This window comes from Myxine glutinosa, chromosome 12 (genome assembly GCF_964187855.1).
Source record: "Myxine glutinosa chromosome 12, kmMyxGlut1.1, whole genome shotgun sequence".
Classification (NCBI taxonomy): Eukaryota; Metazoa; Chordata; class Myxini; order Myxiniformes; family Myxinidae; genus Myxine; species Myxine glutinosa.
The window spans coordinates 6,420,191-6,446,613 of NC_136272.1; the positions used below are offsets into that span (position 1 = coordinate 6,420,191).

Below are 26,423 nucleotides of genomic sequence, written 5' to 3' on the forward strand. Positions count from 1 at the left end.
TACATTCGCAACCCTGTGCTTCACGTATTCGTGGTTTTTCTGACCTTCTACATTCGCGGCCGTGTGCTTCACGTATTCGTGGTTTTTCTGACCTGCTGCTACATTCGCAACCCTGTGCTTCACGTATTCGTGGTTTTTCTGACCTTCTACATTCGCAACCCTGTGCTTTGTGTATTTGTGGTTTTTCTGACCTGCTTTTACATTCGCAACCCTGTGCTTTGTGTATTTGTGGGGGGTTTTTTTCATGTATTCGTGGTTTTTCTGACCTGCTGCTGTCACTGAAGCTTTTGGGTCTCACTATCTGCCATGATCTTTCCAGGTAAAACCACATTTCTATGCTGCCCTCCAAAGCGATTCGCTGACTGGGCATCCTCCATCTTGCGAAGTCCTTTCTGGACACTTTTGAGCTCCTCGCCACATACAAAACTTTCATCCGCAGCTGAATGGAATACTGCTCTTCCCTCTGGGCTGGTGCTCCTGCCTCACACCTAGCTAGGCCTCACGCTGTTGAAACCAAAGCTTTTAGAATCATTGGAATCTCCCGCGATGAAGCTGATTCCGAGGGCCTTTCACTCACACACCCCAGGCAGGTTGGTGGTCTTTCTGTCTTCTACCGACTCCTCTCCGGCCTTGCTCCCCCAGCTCTGTCTGTGCTCTGTCCCCCAAATATTCCTCCAGGTCGCACTAGATCTGCCAGAACCCTCTTCCAGTGAAACTGCCAAAATCAAGACTCTCTCCTCACCTTCACTTTTATTTTTTCTTATATTTCTTCTTTTTTTTTTGGTAAAAATTTCTTTTAAAAAGTTCTCCTTTAACATTATGGAGTATTATGTGTATATCAGTCACAAAAAAATCTCAGCTTAATCCATTTTAAATTCTGGCTGTAACACAACAAAATGTCAAAAATACAAGGGGTGTGAACACTTTCTGAAGGCCCTGTAGTTCTGTGAATGTTTGCATGAAAAGCAGAATTACTAATAATAACATCGATACTCGGTATGTACATCGATACAGGTGGCGTCATCTCATATGCTGGAATCCACAGCCCAGGCTCGATGTCATTTCAAGGTGACCGATCACATGGAAACCATCGCCCATCTTCTTTTGGCTCTGTTTCATCCATTGCTGTCTCCCCATCCTCGACTTCATCATCACCATCTCCCTGCACTTCCTCAACACCGTCATCGACTTTACTCTCACTGCGTGGACTGGATGAGGACTGCCCGGTGTTCTTTCCGCACGTACCCCCCACCTGTGGGCCGACACACCATGGCTCTGTTTCAAGGCCAAACTCACAGGGTCTTGTGATGGATTTGAGGCAAACTTTCAGGAATGGAGACATCCCGATCAGGCGCAGCTCCAATCTTGGTTCTTTTTCCAACATCGCAAGTAAGACATTTTGTGGTCGTGTGACCCTCTTTTCATTATTTGTTTGATTATCATTATTATTATTAATTTTATTAAATAATAATGAGTATACATATGCTTCGGAGGATTATAAATAACAAATTACTTTCTTGCATCCTGTTATAAATGAGTGAAACTATTTGTCGGACCACAAGGGCATGTTTAATTACTCCGCTGAAGATTAAAACACATCAGAAAATTGTAACTAATGGTTTTCACCAAAAGATGTCACTTGTGACAAGTTGTGAACTGAAGTGTGACTTAGTTTGACCCACTTTTCACAAGGTTAATAGCCCTGCAGTTAAAAGGACATAAGAGTCCTGCCATTTGAGATTTACGGATGTAATATGTCCTTCTATAGACCATTTAAACCCCTAATTCAGATGTCGAATGAAATCTATAATCTGATCCTCCGTAGACCAGGGACCATAGCAGTCACGAGCCAGGTAGTGTCCTGAAGAAGTCAGGGGGGCAACACTGTGTTCAACGCATGCAGAGAACATCATGCTCAACATCGCATCTGAAAACGAAGTACCAGACTAACCTGCTCCACGTTGAGGGACTCCTGCCTGGGGATGTGTTCCTCCAGAATGGTCGTTAAATTTTTTGAAATCATCAAGGTTTGCGTTTGAAATTTGAAATTAACTTTGTTTGCCGAAAGTTTGCACGAACATGAAATTGCCCGATCACAAGGTTGCATCAACACCCTCCCACAGATCTCCCGATGTCCCTGCTCTCCATCTTGTTCTCCCGCTCCCTTTATCTTAAGTTTTATGTATCGGTTTGTCTTTTTGTGATCAATGTTAGCTCTTACACAAGCCACGATCTTGTATTTTAAAAACAAACAAAAAAAAACCACGAAGATGGTGAATGAAAAGTTGCCCAAGTTCAAGGCTGCCAGTGCATAAAGTTTCTCAAATGCGAAGTTGTCCAAGTACGAAGATTCCTGAACACAAAAGGTTGTAAGCTATCCTGTCATATTATCAAACAAGTATAACACAAAAACGTATGACACGTACGCACACACATATGCACACACATGACATATGTACACACGTGACACACACACACACATGACACACACACACGTACATACACATGACACACACATGACACACACAAACCTTTAAAGAAGGATACCCTACGGATGATGCCTTTCCACCACAAAGTGTTAGACTGAGCTAGTTGGCAAGTCTGTCGGCAAGGGCATCAATCGCTATTGCAAATTGTGTGAGTAGGGGGAGACAAGCGAGCGCATCGCATGAAGCCAATATGGCATGGGGTCCACGTCCACCCCTCCCCATCCATGATTAATAGTAAAAATCATCATTTAGATCTTTCCCCGTACATGGACAAACCCCAGATACGTCCTTCCCATTGGTGTTCAGAAACACCTAATCCAGACCCACAGTCCATTCACTGGTAGCGATCCGTCGGAGGGTTGTGTCGCATACGCCCATCCACTCGGGCCTTGCACCGACCCACCTGGTTGGGAGTTTGCAGTACGAGCAGTTGCCTGTTCGGGGAGCTGAGAAAGTTTGTCACATCTTTCATTCGGCCGAGGCAGAGTCCTTTCTCTCAGAAACTTTTCCTCCAAGTATTTTCGGCTTCTTTTAGAAGCTTTGTGAGCATTTCAGGTAACGGTTCTTATCCCAGACACATGATATATTTTATTTTGCCCCGACCAATCAAGTTACCTGGGTTTCATGCACATGTGCACTGAGCATTTTGAGGCAGATTAGGTCATTTTAAAAATCACATTATTTGCTCATTCAAACTTTTCATAAAATGTATTTCATCAAATGCAAGGAAAACTGCGTAGTAATCCTTCGTGAGTCCTGCATACACAATTTTTGTTTTTCACCTAAAAGGTGGGGGAGGGGGACAATAGATATACTCTTCCCCCTCCACCAAAAGGTCGGAGGCATGTTCCCCTTAGAAGATTCACTTTAAAAGATTATAGTATCTGGATCCGGATCTTTACCAAAATCTAATCGATTCGTCCTTGTCACACACTTGATCTGTCCAACAAATTTTGTCCGAGTCCGTCAACGTTTGAGATATCCTGCTCACAGAATACATAGACAAACAAACAGACAACCAAGGGTGAAAACATAACTTCCATCTACCTTTGGTGGCGGAGATAATAACAGCATCATGATTCGCTAAGCCTGGTGTTGGTTTCACGGTTGAGGTGGCCACCTTGAGATCTTAGGGTCCTGAGTTTGAATTGCTGTCGTGCCGTTGAATTAACACCACGTGGGTTGACTCAGCCTCTCATCCTTCCGAATTCGACAAAATGAGTACCAGCTTACTATAGTAGGGTCAATATACGAAAAAAACTCACCTAACCCCAAAAAAATTGATACAAAAGGTTTTTCAATGGATTCTGGTACCATTGGGCATGCTAAATAACATACTAAAAATCTAGTAACATCTGACTTCCGGAAAGGGGTCATTTTCAAGATGGCGTCCAAGATGGCCGCCGGGAGCTTAAAATGGCCATATCTCAATTATTATTCAACCTAGAAAGGTGGTTTTGGTGTCTAACCCTAGGTTTTAGGGCCCAAGGAATCCAATTGAATCAATAAAATTACCATCAGTTAATTATTTATTGACAAGTCCAAGATGGCATCCCAAGGTGACATCCTGATCCACTAAAATGGCTCTGTCGAATAGTAGTCAACCTAGAGAGATATTTTCAGTGTGTATACCTAGGTTTAAGGCACCCAGGAAATCATCAAAATTACTTAAATAAGCACAAAGTAATCAGGTAATCCAGTAAGCCAGGTTTACCAGCCCATTCGGCATTTGTTGTCTTATACAGTTAGTCGCTATTCATCGTCATCCTCCGACTCCTCTGGAAGAAACTTGTTATGTGGATTGTCACATTCTTCTTTAGCATGCCCAATGGTACCAGAATCCATTGAAAAACCTTTTGTATCAATTTTTTTGGGGTTCAACCATATATTGACCCCTCTACTAGTGATTGGGAGCACCATCAGCACCACAACCGTGCCCCCAGAAAATGGCGCAGCCAAGGAGCCACAGGCTGAATACGAACCACCACATGGTTCGCTCTGTCCATCTTCACTGATCTCTTCTGATGTGGAGATGAGCCCCTCTGTGCATTTAATTCTCCAATCATTTATATCCTGAACTACATGAAATCAGCTGTCTTCATCAATATTAAACTTCTTCAGTTCTTTCCTCACTTTGTCTCTCCATCTCAGCTTGCTTGTGTGTGGCTGGGTGGTGCTGTGGATGTGGTCGTCTTCCATCCAGGCAAGATGATCTAGCCATTAAAATACTTTGGCTGCACTCATATGTTTCAGTAACTCCTCGATCCCAAACTGTCTCCCTGCTTGTACACTACCAACATGCCCTGTCAATTGTTGAACCTATTGATACCAAATGTGCTTCAGAGGAACCTGTTGTGGAAGGCCTCGATCGTCCTGGAGAAACTCTCTTGTTGGTCCATGTCTTAACCGCAGACAACAGCACAGTAAATTTGTCTTTTTGTATTTGACAGTGAAAGATCATTGTTCCTGAGTACAGGTATTGAATGTGCTTTCGCCCTTCCACCACCCACTCTACCAGCACCTTCGTTTTTGGCATGCTCATCATTAACCTCAACTCCGATGTCACCTCATCAGGTACACCCAATACTCTCTCCATATTCTTTCTGTTGGTACCCACTGCAACTTCATCATGAGCAAACAGAGATTTGGGTGATCAGTGTGGCAAACAGAGATTCGGGCGATCAGTGTGGCAAACAGAGATTCGGGCGATCAGTGTTGCAAACACAGATTCGGGTGATCAGTTTTGCAAACAGAGATTCGGGCGATCAGTGTGGCAAACAGAGATTCGGGCGATCAGTGTGGCAAACAGAGATTCGGGCGATCAGTGTTGCAAACAGAGATTCGGGCGATCAGTTTTGCAAACAGAGATTCGGGCGATCAGTGTTGCAAACAGAGATTCGGGTGATCAGTTTTGCAAACAGAGATTCGGGCGATCAGTTTTGCAAACAGAGATTCGGGCGATCAGTGTTGCAAACAGAGATTCGGGTGATCAGTTTTGCAAACAGAGATTCGGGTGATCAGTGTTGCAAACAGAGATTCGGGCGATCAGTTTTGCAAACAGAGATTCGGGTGATCAGTTTTGCAAACAGAGATTCGGGTGATCAGTTTTGCAAACAGAGATTCGGGTGATCAGTTTTGCAAACAGAGATTCGGGCGATCAGTGTGGCAAACAGAGATTCGGGCGATCAGTGTGGCAAACAGAGATTCGGGCGATCAGTGTTGCAAACAGAGATTTGGGTGATCAGTTTTGCAAACAGAGATTCGGGTGATCAGTTTTGCAAACAGAGATTCGGGCGATCAGTGTTGCAAACAGAGATTCGGGTGATCAGTTTTGCAAACAGAGATTTGGGCGATCAGCGTTGCAAACAGACATTCGGGCAATCAGTGTGGCAAACAGAGATTCGGGCGATCAGTGTTGCAAACAGAGATTCGGGCGATCAGTGTTGCAAACAGAGATTCGGGTGATCAGTGTTGCAAACAGAGATTCGGGCGATCAGTGTTGCAAACAGAGATTGGGTTATCAGTGTTGCAAACAGAGATTGGGTTATCAGTGTTGCAAACAGAGATTGGGTCATCAGTGTTGCAAACAGAGATTGGGTTATCAGTGTTGCAAACAGAGATTGGGGCGATCACTGTTGTAAACAGAGATTCGGGCAATCAGTGTTGCAAACAAAGATTCAGGCAATCACTGTTGCAAACAGAGATTCGGGCAATCAGTGTTGCAAACAGAGATTGGGTTATCAGTCTTGCAAACAGAGATTGGGTTATCAGTGTTGCATACAGAGATTGGGTTATCAGTGTTGCAAACAGAGATGGGATCATCAGTGTGGCAAATAAAGATTCGGGTGATGAGTGTGGCAAACATAGATTCGGGCGATCAGTGTTGCAAACAGAGATTCGGGCGATCAGTGTTGCAAACAGTGATTGGGTCATCAGTGTGGCAAACATAGATTCGGGTGATCAGTGTGGCAAACAGGGATTTGGGCGATCAGTGTTGCAAACATAGATTCTGGCGATCAGTGTTGCAAACATAAATCCGGGTGATCAGTGTTACAAACATAGATTTGGGCGATCAGTAAGGCAAACATAGATTCGGGCGATCAGTGTTGCAAACAGAGATTCGGGTGATCAGTGTTGCAAACAGAGATTTGGGTGATCAGTGTTACAAACATAGATTCGGGTGATCAGTGTTGCAAACAGAGATTCGGGCGATCAGTGTTGCAAACAGAGATTCGGACGATCAGTGTTGCAAACAGAGATTTGGGCAATCCGTGTTGCAAACAGAGATTTGGGCGATCAGTGTTTCAAACATAGATTCGGGTGATCAGAGTTGCAAACAGAGATTGGGGCGATCATTGTTGCAAGCAGAGATTGGGGCGATCAGTGTTGCAAACTTAGATTCGGGCAATCAGTGTTGCAAACAGAGATTGGGTTATCAGTGTTGCAAACAGAGATTGGGTTATCAGTGTTGCAAACATAGATTCGGGCAATCAGTGTTGCAAACAGATTCGGGCAATCAGTGTTGCAAACAGAGATTGGGGCGATCAATGTTGCAAACAGAGATTTGGGCGATCAGTGTTGGAAACAGAGATTGGGTTATCAGTGTTGCAAACATAGATTCGGGCAATCAGTGTTGCAAACACAGATTGGGTTATCAGTGTTGCAAACAGAGAATGGGTTATCAGTGTTGCAAACATAGATTCGGGCAATCAGTGTTGCAAACATAGATTCGGGCAATCAGTGTTGCAAACAGAGATTGGGTTATCAGTGTTGCAGGTCTTCTAGTCCTTTCAATCACTAATCTCGCACTACTTTTGTGCAACACATCTACTGGCAAAGGGTTGGCATCGCTTCCTCCTCCCAATGACAGGATTCAAAAAAAGGGTTTAAGTGTTGGGACTATAGTACAAGCCTGGCACAAGCGATATTTTTGTGTTAGGCTTGATACGTTTCCTTGTGATTTGTTTTCAATTCTGCGACTTCTTTCTTCTTCGTTTTTTGTTTTCAGTCAGGGCTCTTGGAAGAGCCATTCCATCATTCATTCCATCACTCGGGGATTGAATAAGTTTTATCACTACAGGAAGTATATAATAGCTTTGCCGTGCGCATGCATACACATACACACACACATATACACACACACACACACACACACACACACACACACACACACACACACACACACACACACACACACACAAACATACGTGGTGCCCACAGTTGCGTGGATCGTTTGGCCCGGCAGCTTCCTGGCTTTCGCCGACCTCATCGGGCTAAGAGTGAAAACCCGGGATTTGGCGACTCCCTTTAAGCCATTTTATGCCTCCAGGAACCGAGCTCCATGAGATCCAGTAACGTGCCAAATATAACAGATTTGTGGGTGGCGTTGGTGGGGGGAGAAGGGGCGCCCGTGGCTTCATGGGTTTTTCTGACTCTAACCCGTCAAGGAGGGAGGGGTCATGGAGGACATGCACACTTATGGGAGGGAGGGGTCTGAGATTTAGCGGACCCGAGTGGAAGGGAGACCTGAGATTTGGCGGACCCGAGTGGAAATGGAGCTTGAGATTTGGCGGACCCGAGTGGAAATGGAGCTTGAGATTTGGCGGACTTGAGTGGAAGGGAACCCTGAGATTTTGCAGACCATAATGGAAGGGGGTCCTGAGATTTGGCGGACCGTTCTGGATTTGGCAATTTGACCCAATTTGGTGGAATTGGCTTACACATGCAAGCATGGAAACGGCCGTAAAACAACGATTTGATGATGATGATGACTGGAAGTGAGGCCTGAGTTTTGGTGGACCCAAGAGGAATGGGAGCCTAAGAAAGATGAGGGCTAGTGGCGGTGACGCACACACACACACACACACACACACACACACACACACACACACACACACACACACACACACACAAACACACACACACACACACACACACACATCCAAACACACACATATACACACACACATGTACATATGCACACACGCACAAACACCACACACATCATACACGCACACCACACACACCACTGGAGGTTGATGCTTTGTGACCCGGTCAATCCCCACTCAATCTCCTGAGGCCCACGCACGTGTGGGGATAACAGGCAAAAACAACTTGCATACACACACACACACACATACAAACACACACACATACAAACACACACACATGACACACACACATACAAACACACACACCTACAAACACACACACATACAAACACACACACATTCACACTTTCCAAAACAGATACAATTCCTTGAAAATCCTCCTCCTGTTAAACAGTTTCATGGCTACAAAGCAAAATACCCCAACTGCCTTCATCAGTGAACCATATTTGTTGTGTTTGGTGTTTCAAATCAAACTGGGTACCTTGTGAAAGGCAAATACAGATTGTAGTCATGATGATCACCTTTGTGTAATCATTCTGCCGTCATGATAATTCTGTACCTCATGCAGAGATCAACGGAATCATCTTACTGTGCAGGGTGTGTGGAGATGTCGCCTCTGGGTTCCATTACGGTGTTCACGCCTGTGAAGGCTGCAAGGTGAGCTGAGAGGAAGAGATGATGTGATTAAGATCTATTTATGGAAGATTAGATGATGTGATTAAGATCTATTTATGGAGGATTAGAGGATGTGATTAAGATCTATTTATGGAGGATTAGAGGATGTGATTAAGATCTATTTATGGAGGATTAGAGGATGTGATTAAGATCTATTTATGGAAGATTAGATGATGTGATTAAGATCTACTTGTGGAGGATTAGATGATGTGATTAAGATCTACTTGTGGAGGATTAGATGATGTGATTAAGAGCTATTTATGGAAGATTAGATGATGTGATTGAGATCTATTTATGGAAGATTAGATGATGTGATTAAGATCTATTTATGGAAGATTAGATGATATGATTAAGATCTACTTGTGGAGGATGAGATGATGTGATTAAGATCTATTTATGGAAGATTAGATGATCTGATTAAGATCTACTTGTGGAGGATTAGATGATGTGATTACGATCTACTTGTGGAGGATTAGTTGATGTGATTAAGATCTATTTATGGAAGATTAGATGATGTGATTAAGATCTACTTGTGGAGGATTAGATGATGTGATTAAGATCTGTTTATGGAAGATTAGATGATGTGATTAAGATGTACTTGTGGAGGATTAGATGATGTGATTAAGATATATTTATGGAAGATTAGATGATGTGATTAAGATCTACTTGTGGAGGATTAGATGATGTGATTAAGATCTATTTATGGAAGATTAGATGATGTGATTAAGATCTACTTGTGGATGATGAGATGATGTGATTAAGATCTACTTGTGGATGATGAGATGATGTGATTAAGATCTACTTGTGGATGATGAGATGATGTGATTAAGATCTACTTGTGGAGGATTAGAGGATGTGATTAAGATCTACTTGTGGAGGATTAGAGGATGTGATTAAGATCTATTTATGGAAGATTAGATGATGTGATTAAGGTCTACTTGTGGAGGATTAGATGATGTGATTAAGATATATTTATGGAAGATTAGATGATGTGATTTAGATCTATTTACACCGTATGGCAGTTTATACCTGGGTCGACATCTATTTTATGAACAGTTTATGTGTTGTATCCCACGGATCTTGATTCGGATCTGACACGAAAATGTAATTGGCTTGTCCTTCTCACTTAACCAACTCATCTACCAGGTTTCGTCCAAATCCGCCCACACCATTTTGAAATACCGTACTATATATCGTTTTTTGCCACATCTCTCAATGGTGAAGAATCACTTTTAAAATTCTAGCATCCAGATCTTCACCAAAATGTAATCAATTCTTCCTTGTTACATACCCATACCAACCTGTCCACCAAGGTTTGTCCGAATCCATCCACAACTGTTTGAGATATCCTGCTCATAGACAGACAGACAGACAAACAGGTGTGAAAACATAACCTACGTCCACTTTCAGTGGTGCAGGTAACAATGCACTTAATGACCTCCTGAACCACTGTCAGTTAAATAACTGTACAAATGGAAGTGCAAGCAACCTCAAATCATATACCATGTTCTATACAGATCGGTTTTCCCGAAGAATATTCTTGGCTCAGTTGACAATCTTGGATGGGTCGCCACTCTAAAACAGTGAGTTAGGGCAGTACTTTGGAATTTGTTCATGGTGCCGTGATAGCTCGACTATTCGTCACAAAGGACACCATAAGATCTTTAATATCCATCAACTAATGCCGGATAGATGGAACGCCCAGTTTAGGGTCCATCCGAGGGACGGCACACACATTGATGAATCGCCCTACCTGTGAGATGCCTGTCAAAGTCCGATGTTGGATGTCCGATTGAGACACTAAAGACACCGTACTGAAGATGCAAGCCATTTGATATGGAATTCACACATGCGGGAAAAGGGTTGGCTCCAGATTCCATGCCAGATCCCTTCTCAAAAGCATTTACTGCGCACTTCGTTTATAAACACGAAGGCAGTTTCAGCAGAGCAAAGATAACCATCTCCACAGGAAGCTTCCAGCAAGGACATGCCTCTTACCCAAAGCATCTCACATGCAACCTTGAGGGTCCCTCCCCAGGATGTGGGAGTTTTGTACCAGGGCAGGAAAACCACATAGTTCCTTTCATTGTTGGATAAGTAGGAAGAAAAACATGAACCCGCTTTTGGCCACAAACTAAAATGCAAGAGAAATCAAAGGGTAATGAGAAAAATGACATTCACAAACTGTGAGCAGTTTAATAAGGAAACGTTAGGTAAAGCAATCCTCAGTTCCCACATTCCCTTCTCCTGTTCGAATATTAATTAATTAATTTTCTTAATATCAAAGAACAACAACTTTTGTGGAACTTTATTTAACTTTCCAATCTGCAACGAAGACGGCTGGTTTGACGAAGTTGTGCCCTGCTGAAGGGCGCGTCACCTCTCCCGCAGGACTGGCTCCCTCCGCCTCCCGCAGCCACTATTCTTGCTGATTCTCCAGTTAATCGAGGTTCATATTCATGAGGGATTGGATGTGTCGTTCCTCTGGAATAAATAGGAGATCAGTAATCTTTTGCAACATTCCTTCATGCTTGGCATAAAAAGCGTGATAGTCAAAAGATGAAAGAGAATGCCACTAGTGTCGGGATCATCCGTCTCCTTGGCATCCAGGTCAACGGGTAGATCAGGCAGTTCCTCGTACTCGTTCATCTCCAGCTGGGCCATTTGTGCTGAGGAGCTAGAAAATAATCTCTCCATGCACATCCGAAGGAGATGCTTTGATATAAACACAACTAAAATTAATCCCACAATTATGGTGAGACCCCACAAAACCCAGGACAATATGGTATATCCAAAAACTACTCATCCATCATGATCCCACATCACACTTCTCGTCCAAAGTTTTGAGTTTGGTATATCATCCAGTATCAAGATTTCCGGTACCACTGAGCCCAAATAGCAGACTCCCTTCCAGTTATCAGATAAATAGGGGTAAGCTTTATCTCTGCAGACAAACATTGTTCCATGTGGGGAAACCATATGATTTGAAAGACATCTCATGCCCTCTGAATCTCCCCCCTTGGGGACAGTGGAAAAGTAATAGTTGTTAGGGTGGTGGCATTATCCTGTAGACCCACCCGAACTGTCATTGCTCCCTTTGAGGGCTTTGCTTTTCTCCCAGGTATAACAAAATAGCATTCTGATATGCCCATTTCTGTTCTTCCTATCCCCTGCATGCAGACAATGCCCCTTTCTTTTTCCACTCAAACCGGCCATGGTTGTGTTGCTCGGTCCTGGATTGTGGGAGCATACCCAAATTTATGAGCACATTCGTCATCATTGTCTACCTCTGTCCCTGGAAAAAAGAAACCTCAAGCATTTTCCCAATCGGACCCATCCTCTAGGATCCTTTTCTCCAAAACCCACCTGGAGCACATTCGGCATCATTGTCCACCCCTGTTCTTTCCAACGTAGTTTGGATACAGGTGTTCCCCAAAGGATTTGAGCACAAATCGTTAAGTGACAATGGAATTACTTTCATCCTAATACCCGTGGAGGTGCTTTCCGGCATGGGCATACAAGACCAACACTTTGTGTGATTTTCGGTAGCAGCCACCTCTCTAGCATCTCCCAAATAGGTGTTTGATTCTCCAGTTTTTCCCCTCATCACTTATGTTTGGTCTTCTGGTGAGGGTGGTCGATATCCCTTAATGTTAACCATCATGGGGTAATTTGTCCCTATGCAAGCACCTGTGCAGGCCCAGCCTTTAATGAAACATCGGAATTCTTGAGGTCTTTTTCCCCGGGTCGCTGACTGATGTTATTATCTGATAGTCCCCTTCTCCCCATTCGTAGCCGGCTCGCTGTTGAGTGGGGTGTCCTTCTCCACGAAACCAGTTCCCTGTTTTGACTTTGGTCAAAACGTTAACCCATCTTCCTGCTATTTTCCAGGACGATCGTACCATTGCGATGGGGAACGATACGGCGCGATCTCTCATCTTGGAACTTAAACAGGGTATCTTTATTTTTTGTCCGTTGACGATAGTAACAGATGCAGGTACCATTGGGATGAAATATCCCCTTTTCATAAAATTGGAATCCGCTCCGTTACTAAAATATTTGGGGTCATCTAACATTCTTTTCTTTCTTATTCATAGGTGTGGTGCCTGGGATTCTCTACTCCTTTGTCCGCTTATCCTTCCTAATAAAAATGTCCCATACCAAAGAGGAGGTATTGGGGGATATGCCCATTGCCCACAAATGTAATTATATCCCAATGGGGCTGTTTGGGCCTCGAACAGAGAGAAGTTGGTGAGGTGCGTTTTTGCCTTGGTGTTCATTCCTTGTGGTCCTAAATGATATTCAGCTTGAGTATCTATCTGCTATTTTAAGGGGACCTTTAAGGCATTGTGGGCACACACTGAGTTTCCTTTAAAAAATCCCTTTCGCTTTTTACTGATAAAACAGAGGGACTGTGGGGTAGAGGTAAACCAGGAGAGGTAAACAGAGATCTTCACCAAAATAGAATCAATTCGTCCCTGGTAGACAGGACCTTAAAGAGTTGAAGTGTGCAGTCAGCCTGGATTGTGGAATATTAACCAGAGAGGTACAGGATGAATGCGTGCATCCTGGGGTAGATACAGTCACGTGAAAATGTAAGTACACCCCATGTAAAGTTTTGACTTTTTCGACATATTTCAACATACAGCTATTTGAGCTTCATTTCAACAATATTGATAGATAAAGGTGATATAATATAACAAATATCATGAAACATTTACATTTTGTAGTCCATTGTATAATTTAAATAAACATAAATGCAAATTTCGCATGTGGAAAAAGTAAGTACACCCTTGGCTCTAATAGGTGGTATTGCCCCCTTTGGCAGAAACAACCTCAAGTAGGCGTTTCTTATAACTGTCTACCAGTCTCTGACATCGACTGGGAGAAATTTTTGCCCACTCCTCCATGTAGAATTCTTTCAGCTGTGCGATGTTTGAGGGGTTTCTTGCATGCACAGCTTGTTTCAAATCCCCCCACAACATCTCGATGGGATTTCGATCCGGACTTTGAATTGGCCATTCCAGAACCCTCCATTTCTTTCTTTTCAGCCATTCCTTGGTGGATTTACTGGTATGTTTAGGTTCATTGTCAAGTTGCAAGGTCCACCTTCGGTTGAGCTTCAACTTTCCGACAGATGGCCTCACATTATCCTCAAGCACCCTCTGGTACAATGAAGAATTCATAGTGGATTCTATGATGGTGAGCTGCCCAGGCCCTGATGCAGCAAAGCTGCCCCAAACCATAATATTTCCACCACCATGCTTTACAGTTGGTATCAATCATGTTCTTGTGGTCAAATGCTGTCTTTGGATTTCGCCAAACATGTCTTCTGGTACTGTGGCCAAATAGCTCTACCTTTGACTCATCTGTCCAGAGCACATTGTTCCAGAAGTGCTGGTCTTTGCCTCGGTGTTCATTGGCAAACTTTAGTCATGCTCTGATGTTCTTTCTGGACAGCAAAGGTTTCCTCCTGGCACACCTCCCATGTAGATCAAATTTGTGCAGCCTCTTTCTAATGGTGGACTCGTGCACTTTGACATCAACAGTGGCAAGAGCTACCTGTAGGTCCCGTGATGACATTCTGGGGTTCTGAGAGACTTATTTCAGCATCTTGCGGTCTGCTCTTGGGCTGAACTTGCTGGGGCGGCCTGGCCTGAACAAGTTGGCAGTTGTTTGGAATCTGCTCCACTTGTGGATGATCTTCTGGACAGTCGAATGATTGATTTCAAATTGTTTGGAGATCTTTTTAAATCCCTTCCCAGACTCGTAGGCATCTATAACCTTCTTTCTGAAGGCCTCAGAGAGATCTTTTGATCTGGGCATGGTGACGCCACACACTTCAACAACAAAGAGCAAACCAAACAAAATGTCTGAGGTTTAAATAAGACAGGTTCCTCCAAGATCCTCTCTAACGATGTTCTAATCATTTGCACCTGAGCTGGTGCACCTGATTCTAATTTTAGGTATTTGAAGTAGTGATAAATGTAGGGGTGTACTTACTTTTTCCACATGCGACATTTGCATTTATGTTTATTTAAATTATACAATGGACTACAAAATGTAAATGTTTCATGATATTTGTTATATTATATCACCTTTATCTATCAATATTGTTGAAATGAAGATCAAATAGCTGTATGTTGAAATATGTCGAAAAAGTCAAAACTTTACATGGGGTGTACTTACTTTTTCACATGACTGTAGGTTGGATTGGAGAGCTGAGAGAACAGGCAAAACAAAACCAGAGGAGAGGTGGATTAATAAGTACCACCGACCTACCTGCCTTCGATGTGACATCAACAGACATTGTGCTTCAGACACGTCATGGGAGATTCCAATAATGTTTATCATGGAATCCAGGAGAGGTAAGCGACGCTGGGGTGACAGCCCATAAGGAGAAGGGCATACTCCATTGTGCTATTGTTGAAGGCCTTGTCGGCTGTGAGTACAAAGTTCAGATTTTTAAGAAAAGACCTGGGACGATGAAGGATACCCAGTCTGCAATTGGATTTGGATGTCAGCTTTGCGATGTAATTGGCCCAGAAGAGATGATGGGTTGATGTCGCAGACTGGCCTTATGTTGAGGCCTCGAGGCTCAAGTGATTGAACCTCTTCTGGTGGCTAACTATGGAAATGCATGGGTGGGTTAATTTGACAATCCTTCTGGAATGTCAGGGTGAGAGTGTGACATTTGCCAGGATTGAAGGACATGTTCTATTTGACAAGCATGGAATCAATTCCCGACCAGCAGAGAGAGACACAGTGCTTACCGGTTCTTTTTGTCTCCCTCCATCGGCTACATGGAATTGACCTTTACAAAACCAGGAAAGAGAATCCGACCAAACATGTACTTCAAATTCTCCAACAGAGTAGGCCTAAGCCTGGGGCCTTTCCTCGCTGCTTCTTCTCCAGGATGACTCGCAAGGCAAAAAGGTGACATTTTGCTGCTTAACGCATTGCACGGAATTAGTAATGAGCATACATTTTGATGTTGAATTTGGTTGTTCCAAGGTTTTTCAACCACAAAGCTCATGATCGTTGATGATTTTTTGGGTCAGGGATGTAAAAAAAAAAGAAACTTCTAAGTTTTGTGGGAAATTTTCTAAACGATTGGAACAGTTAAAGGCTTGGCATATCGGCATCTTGAACGCAAGAATAACTTATGATGAAACACAGATGTACACGTCCTTCAGTGAGTTGTGCACCCATGACATAACGTGAAACGGAAGTAGCTCATTTGCATAACGGAAGTGAAAATAGTCCGATTTTAAAACACGAGTATCCACCTTACTATTCCCCCCAAAAAATAAATTTTGGTGTTAGTGGGTCATGGAGATCATCCTCTAAAACATATCTCTTCAAATAAATTCATGATCGTGTCGCTTTAATAGGTGAGGGCGAGACTACCGGAAGTAAGCTGTAACACGTGCCCTTTTGTGGTTTGTTTTCAACGTATCCAATCACGTGACTGTTGTCGCGAAGGGTGCACTAACCGGAAGTTACGTAGTTCCGCGGGCGCCTATTATGCCAGATAACCTGTCCGCCAGAACACCTGTCCGCCAGAACTGTTCATTGGTGGACGTGAAAGATCGCACAGTGTCTTTCACAAAGAGTGGGCGAGTTATCGCCGGGATTCCGAACCAATAAATTGCAAATTTCTGTCACCTTCAGTGTCATGTCAGACCTGGGCAGCCTGTTAGTGAATGGCTTGGGTGAAAATATGCATCCCAGCCAACACCTGTGTGAAAGTATGAATAATTGTGATCATTAAGGAATATTATTAATCATACACATGACCAATTATGTGCGGTTATCCCTTTGGCAGGGCTTCTTTCGGCGAAGCATCCAGCAGAACATCCAGTACAAGCGCTGTCTCAAGAATGGGGCCTGTGCTGTGATGCGGATGAACCGGAACCGCTGCCAGCACTGCCGCTTCCGGAAATGTCTCGCAGTCGGAATGTCTCGTGACGGTGAATATCGACTCTCTCTCTCTCTCCCCCCCACTCGCTCTCTCCCCCACTCGCTCTCTCCCCCACTCGCTCTCTCCCCCACTCGCGCTCTCCCCCACTCACCTGTTTCTACCCCACTCACCTGTCTCTACCCCACTCTCGCTCTCTCTCTCTCTCTCTTTCCCACTCGCCTGTCTCTCCCCCACTCGCTCTCTCCCCACTCTCCCTCTCTCTCTCTCTCTCTCTCTCTGCCACTCTTTCTCCCCCCCCCCCCCCCCTCTCTCTCTCTCTCCCACTCGCCGCTCTCTCCCACTCGCCGCTCTCTCCCACTCGCCGCTCTCTCCCACTCGCCGCTCTCTCCCACTCGCCGCTCTCTCCCACTCGCCGCTCTCTCCCCCACTCGCTCTCTCCCCCACTCGCTCTCTCCCCCACTCGCTCTCTCCCCCACTCGCTCTCTCCCCCACTCGCTCTCTCCCCCACTCGCTCTCTCTCTCTCTCCCCCACTCGCCTGTCTCTCCCCCCACTCGCTCTCTCCCCCACTCGCTCTCTCCCCCACTCGCTCTCTCTCCCTCACTCGCTCTCTCCCCCACTCGCTCTCTCTCCCCCACTCGCTCTCTCTCCCACACTCACCTGTCCCTCCCCCACTCTCTCTCTCTCTCTCTCTCTCTCTCTCTCTCTCTCTCTGATTTGCACATCAAGTCAGCAAATTTAACCACCAATTATTTTTCAGGTCAACATATGCCAAAAGGTCAACATAGGCCAAACGTCAACAACTTATGTTTGGGATTTCACAAGTATCCTGCTATGCACGATGTATTTCTTGTTCATGCACGATGTTTTTCAAAAATCTTTATTTAATATTAGTCCCCTAGCGGTTTCACGGGAGGGGACTATAGGTTTGCTCTCCGGCTGTCCATCCGTCGGTCTGTCCATCTGTCCGTCCCACCTGTGGTTTTTCAGACATTTTTCCCATACCCTTTAGCATATTCAACTGAAACTTGGTACATGGCTTTGTTATGATAAGTTGCACCCATTGGCTGAACAGCTGGCCTGACTCCAGCCCAATGAACCACCTTTAGAGGGCATTTTCCCCACGGAGTGGGGGTTGGCCTTTTTTGAGCACCGTGGTTGCCTTTTTGAAGCGATGTTTTATGGCTGGATGCCCTTTCTGCCGCCAACCCTGTTATTCGCCTCTTGCGACACACAGGGAATTATCAGTGACCTGGTACTCAATTTGCCGACCTCGGAAGGATGACAGGCTGAGTCAACCCCCCTGGTGTTAATTCAGCGATCGACCGGGATTCAAACCCAGGATCCTAGGATCCCAAGCCGGCACCCTAACCGCTAAGCCAACACCAGGCTCAATGAAGCGCAATGATCCCAATGCCCAATGAAGCAGCGCAAATCATCCATGGCCCAGTGCAATTGAATGATCCCAGGTATATGTCCACGATCAATCGATGTATTATACATACCAGCAACGGTACCCTCCCTACGGGCGGGGCTTCAATTGGGAGGCCCAAATGAAAAGGCAAAATATCAAAAATTGAAGGCTTTTAAAAATTTTAAACGGTTCATATAAACATCCGTTGAATCATATCACACACAAATCATCAAAATCTAAACAGTACATGGTGCCCAGTTTGAAAAAAGATTGAATTCTACAAAACGGAAGTGGCCGCTACACGTCTTTCTCAGTCGCACTTTTATGTGTGAAGAGTGCGCGCCGAATCTGTAACACGGAGGCGGCTGCTACACCTGTTTCTCAGTCGCTTTGCACACGCTGCCGTGTTACTTCGGAGCCGCACGTTTATATAGGAAGAGTTCGTCAGGAGTCGATCTACTCTCTCCTGGTACGTATAATAAACAGTATTTGTAGAATTTCAACAAAAGCCACAACACTGCTCATATCAGTAAATATTATTCCATCGTGTTTGGGAAAATTGGAAAAATTGGAAAAATTGGAAAAACAATATATCCTATTTTACTCCAGGGAGTCCCAGGATTACCAACCCAAAATATCGTTGCGATCGGTTCAGCCGTTTTTTCGGTACCTTCGAATGGACAGACAGACGGACGGACATTTGGTGAATTATAGTAAGATGCATATAAGCGTACGTATATTTTTGCTTCATGTATGTACACCGTGTTTTTTTATTTATTATTATTTTCGGCACCGGACGCAGCCTTATACACCGCCCAAATAAAGGGTCGCGTTTGCTTATATATTACGTTGGCTGAACCGATATTCTTTAGAGAGCATGGTACTTACTGTATGATGATGATGATGTAGTAATATAGCTACTTCCCTGTATAACTACAAACAATTAATCTGCATTATGGCTTACCATAAGTGCTGGCACGTTTAAGCAATTAAATATGAATTTCCAATTCAAACTCCCCGTGTGTATGTTGATTTTTATCCTTCCAATTATTCCCAGCCGTCCGTTTTGGCCGCATTCCCAAACGAGAGAAGCAGAGAATGCTGGCTGAGATGCAGAGCGTGATCCACGGGCTGAAAGTGTCATCCTCCAACCGGCGGTTCTCTGCTTCACCACCAGCACCACCACAGCACCCTCACACTACGTCCCACGGCAACTTCCCATTGAGCCATAATCGACCTTTTCCCACGACCTTTGAGGACGCCGGTCGCTATGGTTACGACAACACCCTCGTGCAAGTTCCGCTTTCCATTGATAACTGGACCAGTCCTCAAGGTTGGCTCCAGAGAAGCTTGAACGAGTCATCAGGAGGGATCAATAACAGGGTGTCAGCAATCCAAAGGTCCCAAATATTTGGGCGGAGACTAGTAAGTTCAGAAAATAATGTCATTGCATCTTACTCTGTGGACCATCTACATATTATGTACGCCGGAGGTGGCAGAGATAGTGGAATAGCAAGAATAGGGCAGAAAAGGAAATGATGTGTCTGTCATAAAATGTGGGAGCGACATGAAGATCAAACGTTCTGCCATTTTTGTGGATGTAATATGTAGACGCAGACCAATTTGAGATGCAATCGTTTGTATAACCTTTGCAGTACATGCCTCTTTTATTGTATTGTTTTATTATTTTGCAAATTTGAATGCTTTATTCGACGCACCAACGGTCACGGTATGATTAATGAACATATTGTATGTGTATGTTTTAGTTCAGAAGAGAACATGTACACATTGTACATGCATCACATGTTATGTTCTTCCACAGGCTTGCCCCCTGTATCATGCACCGTTTACCTCGCCAGGCATGTCTGGACGCCGGGCTTGGGAGGAATTTTCACGCTGCTTCTCACCTGCCATCCAAGAGGTGGTGGAGTTTGCACGGAACATTCCAGGCTTTTCCTTGCTTTCCCAACATGACCAGATCTCACTGCTCAAGTCAGGAACCTTTGAGGTAAAGATTTCTTCACCCTCTCCTGCCCCCCACCCTTCTCCCTCCCCCCTTCCCCCCTCAGCCCCACCCTCCTCCTATTTCTCTTCTCATCTCTTACAATTGTCATTCTCTTGTAAGTCCCAATATGAACCAGCAGGTTTGAGTGGGTGTGAACCAGCAGGTTTGAGTGGGTGTGAAACACCAGGATTGAGTGGGCGTGAAACAGCAGGCTTGAGTGGGTGTGAACCAGCAGGTTTGAGTGGGTGTGAACCAGCAGGTTTGAGTGGGTGTGAACCAGCAGGTTTGAGTGGGCGTGAAACAGCAGGTTTGAGTGGGCATGAAACAGCAGGTTTGAGTGGGTGTGAACCAGCAGGTTTGAGTGGGCACAAAACAGCAGGTTTGAGTGGGCGTGAAACAGCAGGTTTGAGTGGGCGTGAAACAGCAGGTTTGAGTGGGTGTGAACCAGCAGGTTTGAGTGGGCATGAACCAGCAGGTTTGAGTGGGCATGAAACAGCAGGTTTGAGTGGATGTGAATCAGCAGGTTTAAGTGGGCGTGAAACCCCAGGTTTGAGTGGGCGTGAACAAGCAGGTTTGAGTGGGTGTAAACCAGCAGGTTTGAGTGGGTGTGAACCAGCAGGTTTGAGTGGGCGTGAAACAGCAGGTTTGAGTGGACGTGAAACAGCAGGTTTGAGTGGGTGTGAAACAGCAGGTTTGAGTCGGCGTGAAACAGCAGGTTTGAGTGGGTGTGAACCAGCAGGTTTGAGTGGGTGTGAACCAGCAGGTTGGAGTGGGCGTGAAACAGCAGGTTTGAGTGGTCGTGAAACAGCAGGTTTGAGTGGGGGTGAAACAGCAGGTTTGAGTGGGCGTGAAACAGCAGGTTTGAGTGGGCGTGAAACAGCAGGTTTGAGTGATCGTGAAACAGCAGGTTTGAGTGGGGGTGAAACAGCAGGTTTGAGTGGGTGTGAACCAGCAGGTTGGAGTGGGTAACATGGACATGAGGTATTTTATTTTAGCTATCACAAGAGTTGGCTTTTCGGTGGATACGCTGATTAAATAATTCCATTTGTGTGTTGAAGGTTGGTTACCTTGCCTCATGGGTACCAGGTGTATATAAGGACTGTTAAGAGACCAAATATACAGTGCCTATAGAAAGTCTACATCCCCTTTCAAAATTTTCACCTTTTGTTACCTTATATCCTGGAATTAAAATGCATTAAATCAGACTTTTCCACCTTCATTTATGCATCGTAACCCACAACTTCCAAGTGAAAAATAAATTCCACAAGTTTCTGAAAATTATTTTAAAATACAAAATTAGAATATTTTGGTTGGATAAGTGTCCACCCCCCGTATAATAGCAATTTTAAATTAACTCAGGTGCAACCAATCACCTTCAAAATCACACACCAAGTTAATTGTCTTCCACCTGTGTTAAATTGTAGTGATTCTGATCATTACAGAATAAAATCAGCTGTTCCTGTAGGTTTCCTCTGCTGGGTCGTGCATTTCACAGCAAAGACTCAACCATGACAACAAGGAACTTTCAAAAGACCTCCGGGATAAAGTTGTGGAAAAGCACAAATCAGGGGATGGGTATAAAAATATTTCAAAGGCCTTGAATATCCCTTGGAGTAGTCAAGACAATCATTAAGAAGTGGAAAGTGTATGGTACCACCAAGATCCATGCTAGATCAGGTCGTCCCTCCAAAATTGATGACCAGGCAAGGAGGAGACTGATCAGAGAGGCCACCAAGAGGCCAATGGCAACTTTGAAAGAGCTCCAGGCCTTCATGGCATAGACTGGTCACTGTGTCGATGGGTCAACAATATCCTAAGCACTCCACAAGTCTGGCCTGTACAGAAGGGTGACAGGAAGGAAGCCATTACTCAAAAGGCCCACCTGAAGTTCCGCTTGAGGTATGCAAAAAACTACCCCGAAGGTTTTGAAGCCATGTGGGAAAAAGTTTTGTCGTCTGACGAAACCAAGATGGAACTTTTTGGCCTAAATGAAAAATGTTGTTTTTAGCACAAACCCAACACAGCACATCACCCAAAGAACACCATCCCCACTGTGAAGCATGGTGGTGGCAGCATCATGCTATGGGGATGTTTCTCATCAGCAGGGACTGGGGCACTTGTCAGGATAGAAGTGAAAATGGATGGAGCAAAATACAGAAAAATCCTAGAGGAAAACCTGCTGCCCTCTGCAAGAAAGCTGAAATTGGGACAGAAGTTCACCTTTCAGCATTACAATGACCCAAAGCACACAGCCAAAATACACCTGAGTGTGTAACGAATAAAAATATAAATGTCCTTGAGTGGCCCAATCAGCCTCGACCTAAATCCAATCGAAAATCTGTGGCATGACCTGAAGATTTCTGTCCATCAACGCTCCCCACGCAACTTGACTGAGCTTGAACAGTTTTGTACAGAAGAATGGGCAAATATTGCCCAATCAAGGTGTGCAAATGTGGTAGAGACCTATCTCAACAGACCCACAGGTGTAATTGCTGTCAAAGGTGCTTCCACCAACTATTAACTCAGGGGGTTGGGGGGAGTGGACACTTATCCAACCAAGATATTCTCGTTTTGTATTTTAATTCATTTTCTGCAATTTGTAGAATTTGTTTTTCACTTGGAAGTTGTGGGTTACAATGTGTAAATAAAGGTTTTAAAAGTCTAGTTTAATGCATTTTAATTCCAGGCTATAATGCAACAAAAGGTGAAAATTTTCAAAGGGGGTGTAGACTTTCTATCGGCACTACCTCGGTGAACCTCCAACAGGTGGCAGCATCTAAAAGAAACCTTTGAACATTTATTTGTGCCACTTGCCATTGTATGTTCCGGCGTCTACAAATGTGATGACACGTTGCACATGGTTACCTCGTTTACAGGTGCTCATGGTGAATCTCTGCTCATTGTTCAATGTGGTGGAGCAGAGTGTCACGTTCCTTGGAGGTGGCACGTATTCCCTCACCGAGCTGCAGGCCCTCGGTTTGGGAGGTCTTCTTTGTGCCATGTTCGAGTTCAGTGAAAAAATCAGCGCACTAGACCTTAGACCCAATGAGATTCAACTCTTCGCTGCCGTCGTTCTCGTATCAGCTGGTAAATGAAAGGGTCCAATGCTGGAAATTACTTGTGGCCTGCACAGCATCAATGCACAACATGGCGTAAACTGGTCTGTTTTCATTGCATGTCCTCTCGGTAGCATCCACGTGACTTGTGATGTACGTGACGTATCCCACAGACCGTTCTGGCATCGAGGACATGGGTACGGTGGAACATCTTCAGGAAAAACTTCTCGCAGCGTTACATCGGCTGCTAATGCAAAACCACGGCCATGATCAGGGTCTCTTCACCCGACTTCTGCTACGGCTGCCTGATCTTCGCTCTCTCAACAACATGCACTCCAAGCGATTGCTGGCGTTCCGAGTCAAATAATGTGCCCATGATACTGAACCACCACAGTCTTGTATTGTTGTTGTGTTCACTAGGAAGGTAGCCTCACGACTTGTGCTCGTAACAATGGGGCCTCAGATAGCTACGTGAAGCTATGGGAAGAATAGAAATAGAGGACATACTGGTTGGATTCATTTCCTTCTCTTTGTTTTGAACCGACTGTATTGTCATGTTGATGGTCCTGGTAATGCCAAACTGCCGCACGTGGAATTGATTTACTCCCAAGGATAGGCCGAATCACGCGAAGGACTTGAGCGGAATGGTCGCTCGCATACGCTGTCAGAATTGCGAATTCCGCCGGTCTCTTGAAAGCAAATATTGCAATTTCAACCTCCCAAGGGATTTAACAAAAAGCCAGTTTGTGAAGGACTTGGGCAACAAACGTACCCAGTTTGAGTGTTTCTATACTCAGTCAATGACGAAACTGGAAATGGCGAATCCATGAATGTCACAGGTAGAAACCCTCACGTCATTTGCTCATTCTGCTTTAATTAAACTCGATCTCTCTATATTTTAATTCCAAAAAGCATCATTCCAAATAAATTAATACTACAGCATTAATATAATAAAATACAATGTTAAAGCACAATTACATTGAGATATTGTCAAACCAGTGAATCATCGTCATCTGTTCACTTCTGGATCGGGAATAGCTCAATATCGATCAAATTTCAAAATCGTAATTGTATTGAAGAATGTATGAAAGCTCCTACCACCTTACGACATCCATTGGGAGCCCAAAATGTTCCACAGAAAGTGGATTTGCAGCAGTCCAAATATACATATACATATATATATTATATATATACAGACTTGGCATTTAATATGGAATATTTTTTTTGTGGGGGTGAACTTACTTTTCAAGATGTCATAGAACCAAAAGTTCATTGGAATTATGTTGAAATTATTCTAGATTTTGTTAAAGTGACCTTGAAAAGAAACAAAAACCACATTTGACATTTTGAAACAAATAAATTGATCCTTGAAAGTGATGTAAACTGATATCGAACTCAATTCATGGACAGTACTGTGTTAAACCTCTGTACGTTTTCTAGAAGTATCTCTTTATTTTGCACATTAGCCAAAAAAAATTTCAACAAAAACAAAAGGTAAATTACGACTGGGATTACGGACAGTAAAATTACAGTTCAGTACTTCGTGTAACCCCCACGAGCATTCAGGAGAGCACGTACACATTGAGGCATGCTGTTCACGAGATTTGCCAAGGTTTGGACAGGAATCGCTTGCCATGCAGTGACAATAGCCTGCTGCAATTCACACACAGAGGTCGGCTGCTGTTCCAAGTGGTCGATTTGACGCGTTATTTCTGCCCACAAGTTCTCTATCGGATTCATATCCGGGGACATGGCGGGCCACTCCATGTGCTCTACACCACGGTCAGCAAGAAAGTGTTGGATCATGCGAGCACGATGAGGCCGTGCATTGTCATCTTGGAAGACAAAGTTTCCTCGAAAGACTGCACGAGCAAATGGAAGCAATGTTTCTTCCAGAATGGCCCTGTACTTGAACTGGTTCAGGTTTCCATTCAGAACAACCAGGTCAGTTTTGCCCCCTGCATGAAAAGCGGCCCAAACGATCACCCCACCACCTCCAGCTTGGACTCTTGGCACTATACAATCTTTGTTGTAGGCTTCATGCACTTGTCTGTGCACTCGGACGTGGCCATCTTGACGATAGACCAGAAATCTAGACTCGTCACTGAAGATCACGTGATTCCAGTGTCCTGGCTGCCATTGACGGTGCTCTCTGGCCCACTGCAATCGGCGCTGGCGGTGTTGTCTGGTCAGTCGTGGCTTTCTCAGGGGACGCCTGGCACGATAGCCTGCTTGAACCAGTCGTTGGTTGACTAGCCTTCTGGATACAGGCACATTTGTCAGTTGCTGCCACTCAGCCCTAAGCCGATTAGCTGACTTGGTACGGCCATTGCGGACTAACCAGTGCAGCTGGCGATCATCCCTCCTTGTGGTTCTGCGGGGACGTCCTGGCCTCGGTATTGGAATAGGGACACCACTCTGAGCATTTCGTTTCAGGATCTTTGACACCTGACCTTGAGTGATGCCATACTGCCGAGCAATAGCACGCTGTTTCATGCCGTAATTTCGTAAAGCCACCACTCCATGACAAACAGCATTGTCGAGTTGACGGACCATCTCCAGAGGAAGCGGCAATAACTTTTGGAGACATGCAGCAATTGTTTTCCACTAATACAGAACGCAACAACCCTTGTATACCCGACTGTGAAGCCAATCATCAAATGCACCTGTCTGTACATTTTGCCACGCCACCTGTGATATAATCCTGTTGTTGACTTCTTGCTGCGACATATAATCAGTGACATGGTTCTTTCAACAAATAAATCACCAAAGTGTGAAAGAAACTCACCAGATTGATATACTGAGTTAAGAAAGTAAACCCAAGTCAAGAATTACAATTCCAAGAATATTAAACAAGAATCCAACATTCCAACAAGAATATTAAATGCCAAGTCTGTATATATATATAACCACCTTTAGAGGTCATTTTTCCCCGCAGAGCAGGGTTTGGCCATATATATATATATATATA

At 44.4% G+C, this 26,423-nt stretch overlaps 1 protein-coding gene across 1 annotated transcript; it reads left to right on the forward strand.

The window, feature by feature from the left end:
• Positions 1–905: 905 nt before the first annotated feature.
• On the forward strand, positions 906–24,766 carry NR1D2 (nuclear receptor subfamily 1 group D member 2). Its single transcript, XM_068100617.2, has 7 exons — positions 906–1,389; positions 8,949–9,037; positions 16,884–17,028; positions 19,449–19,816; positions 20,214–20,399; positions 23,273–23,483; positions 23,626–24,766. Exons 1-7 carry the CDS (start codon positions 999–1,001, stop codon positions 23,817–23,819), a joined length of 1,584 nt encoding a protein of 527 aa, XP_067956718.2. The 5' UTR covers positions 906–998; the 3' UTR covers positions 23,820–24,766.
• Positions 24,767–26,423: the final 1,657 nt, after the last annotated feature.

Excerpts from the sequence above, each read along its gene's own strand:
- NR1D2 (XM_068100617.2), top strand. The coding sequence starts at position 999 with ATGTACATCGATACAGGTGGCGTCATCTCATATGCTGGAATCCACAGC. Across the intron at positions 1,390-8,948 it reads TTCTTTTTCCAACATCGCAA|AGATCAACGGAATCATCTTA; the intron begins GTAAGACATTTT and ends TACCTCATGCAG. Across the intron at positions 19,817-20,213 it reads AAATATTTGGGCGGAGACTA|GCTTGCCCCCTGTATCATGC; the intron begins GTAAGTTCAGAA and ends GTTCTTCCACAG.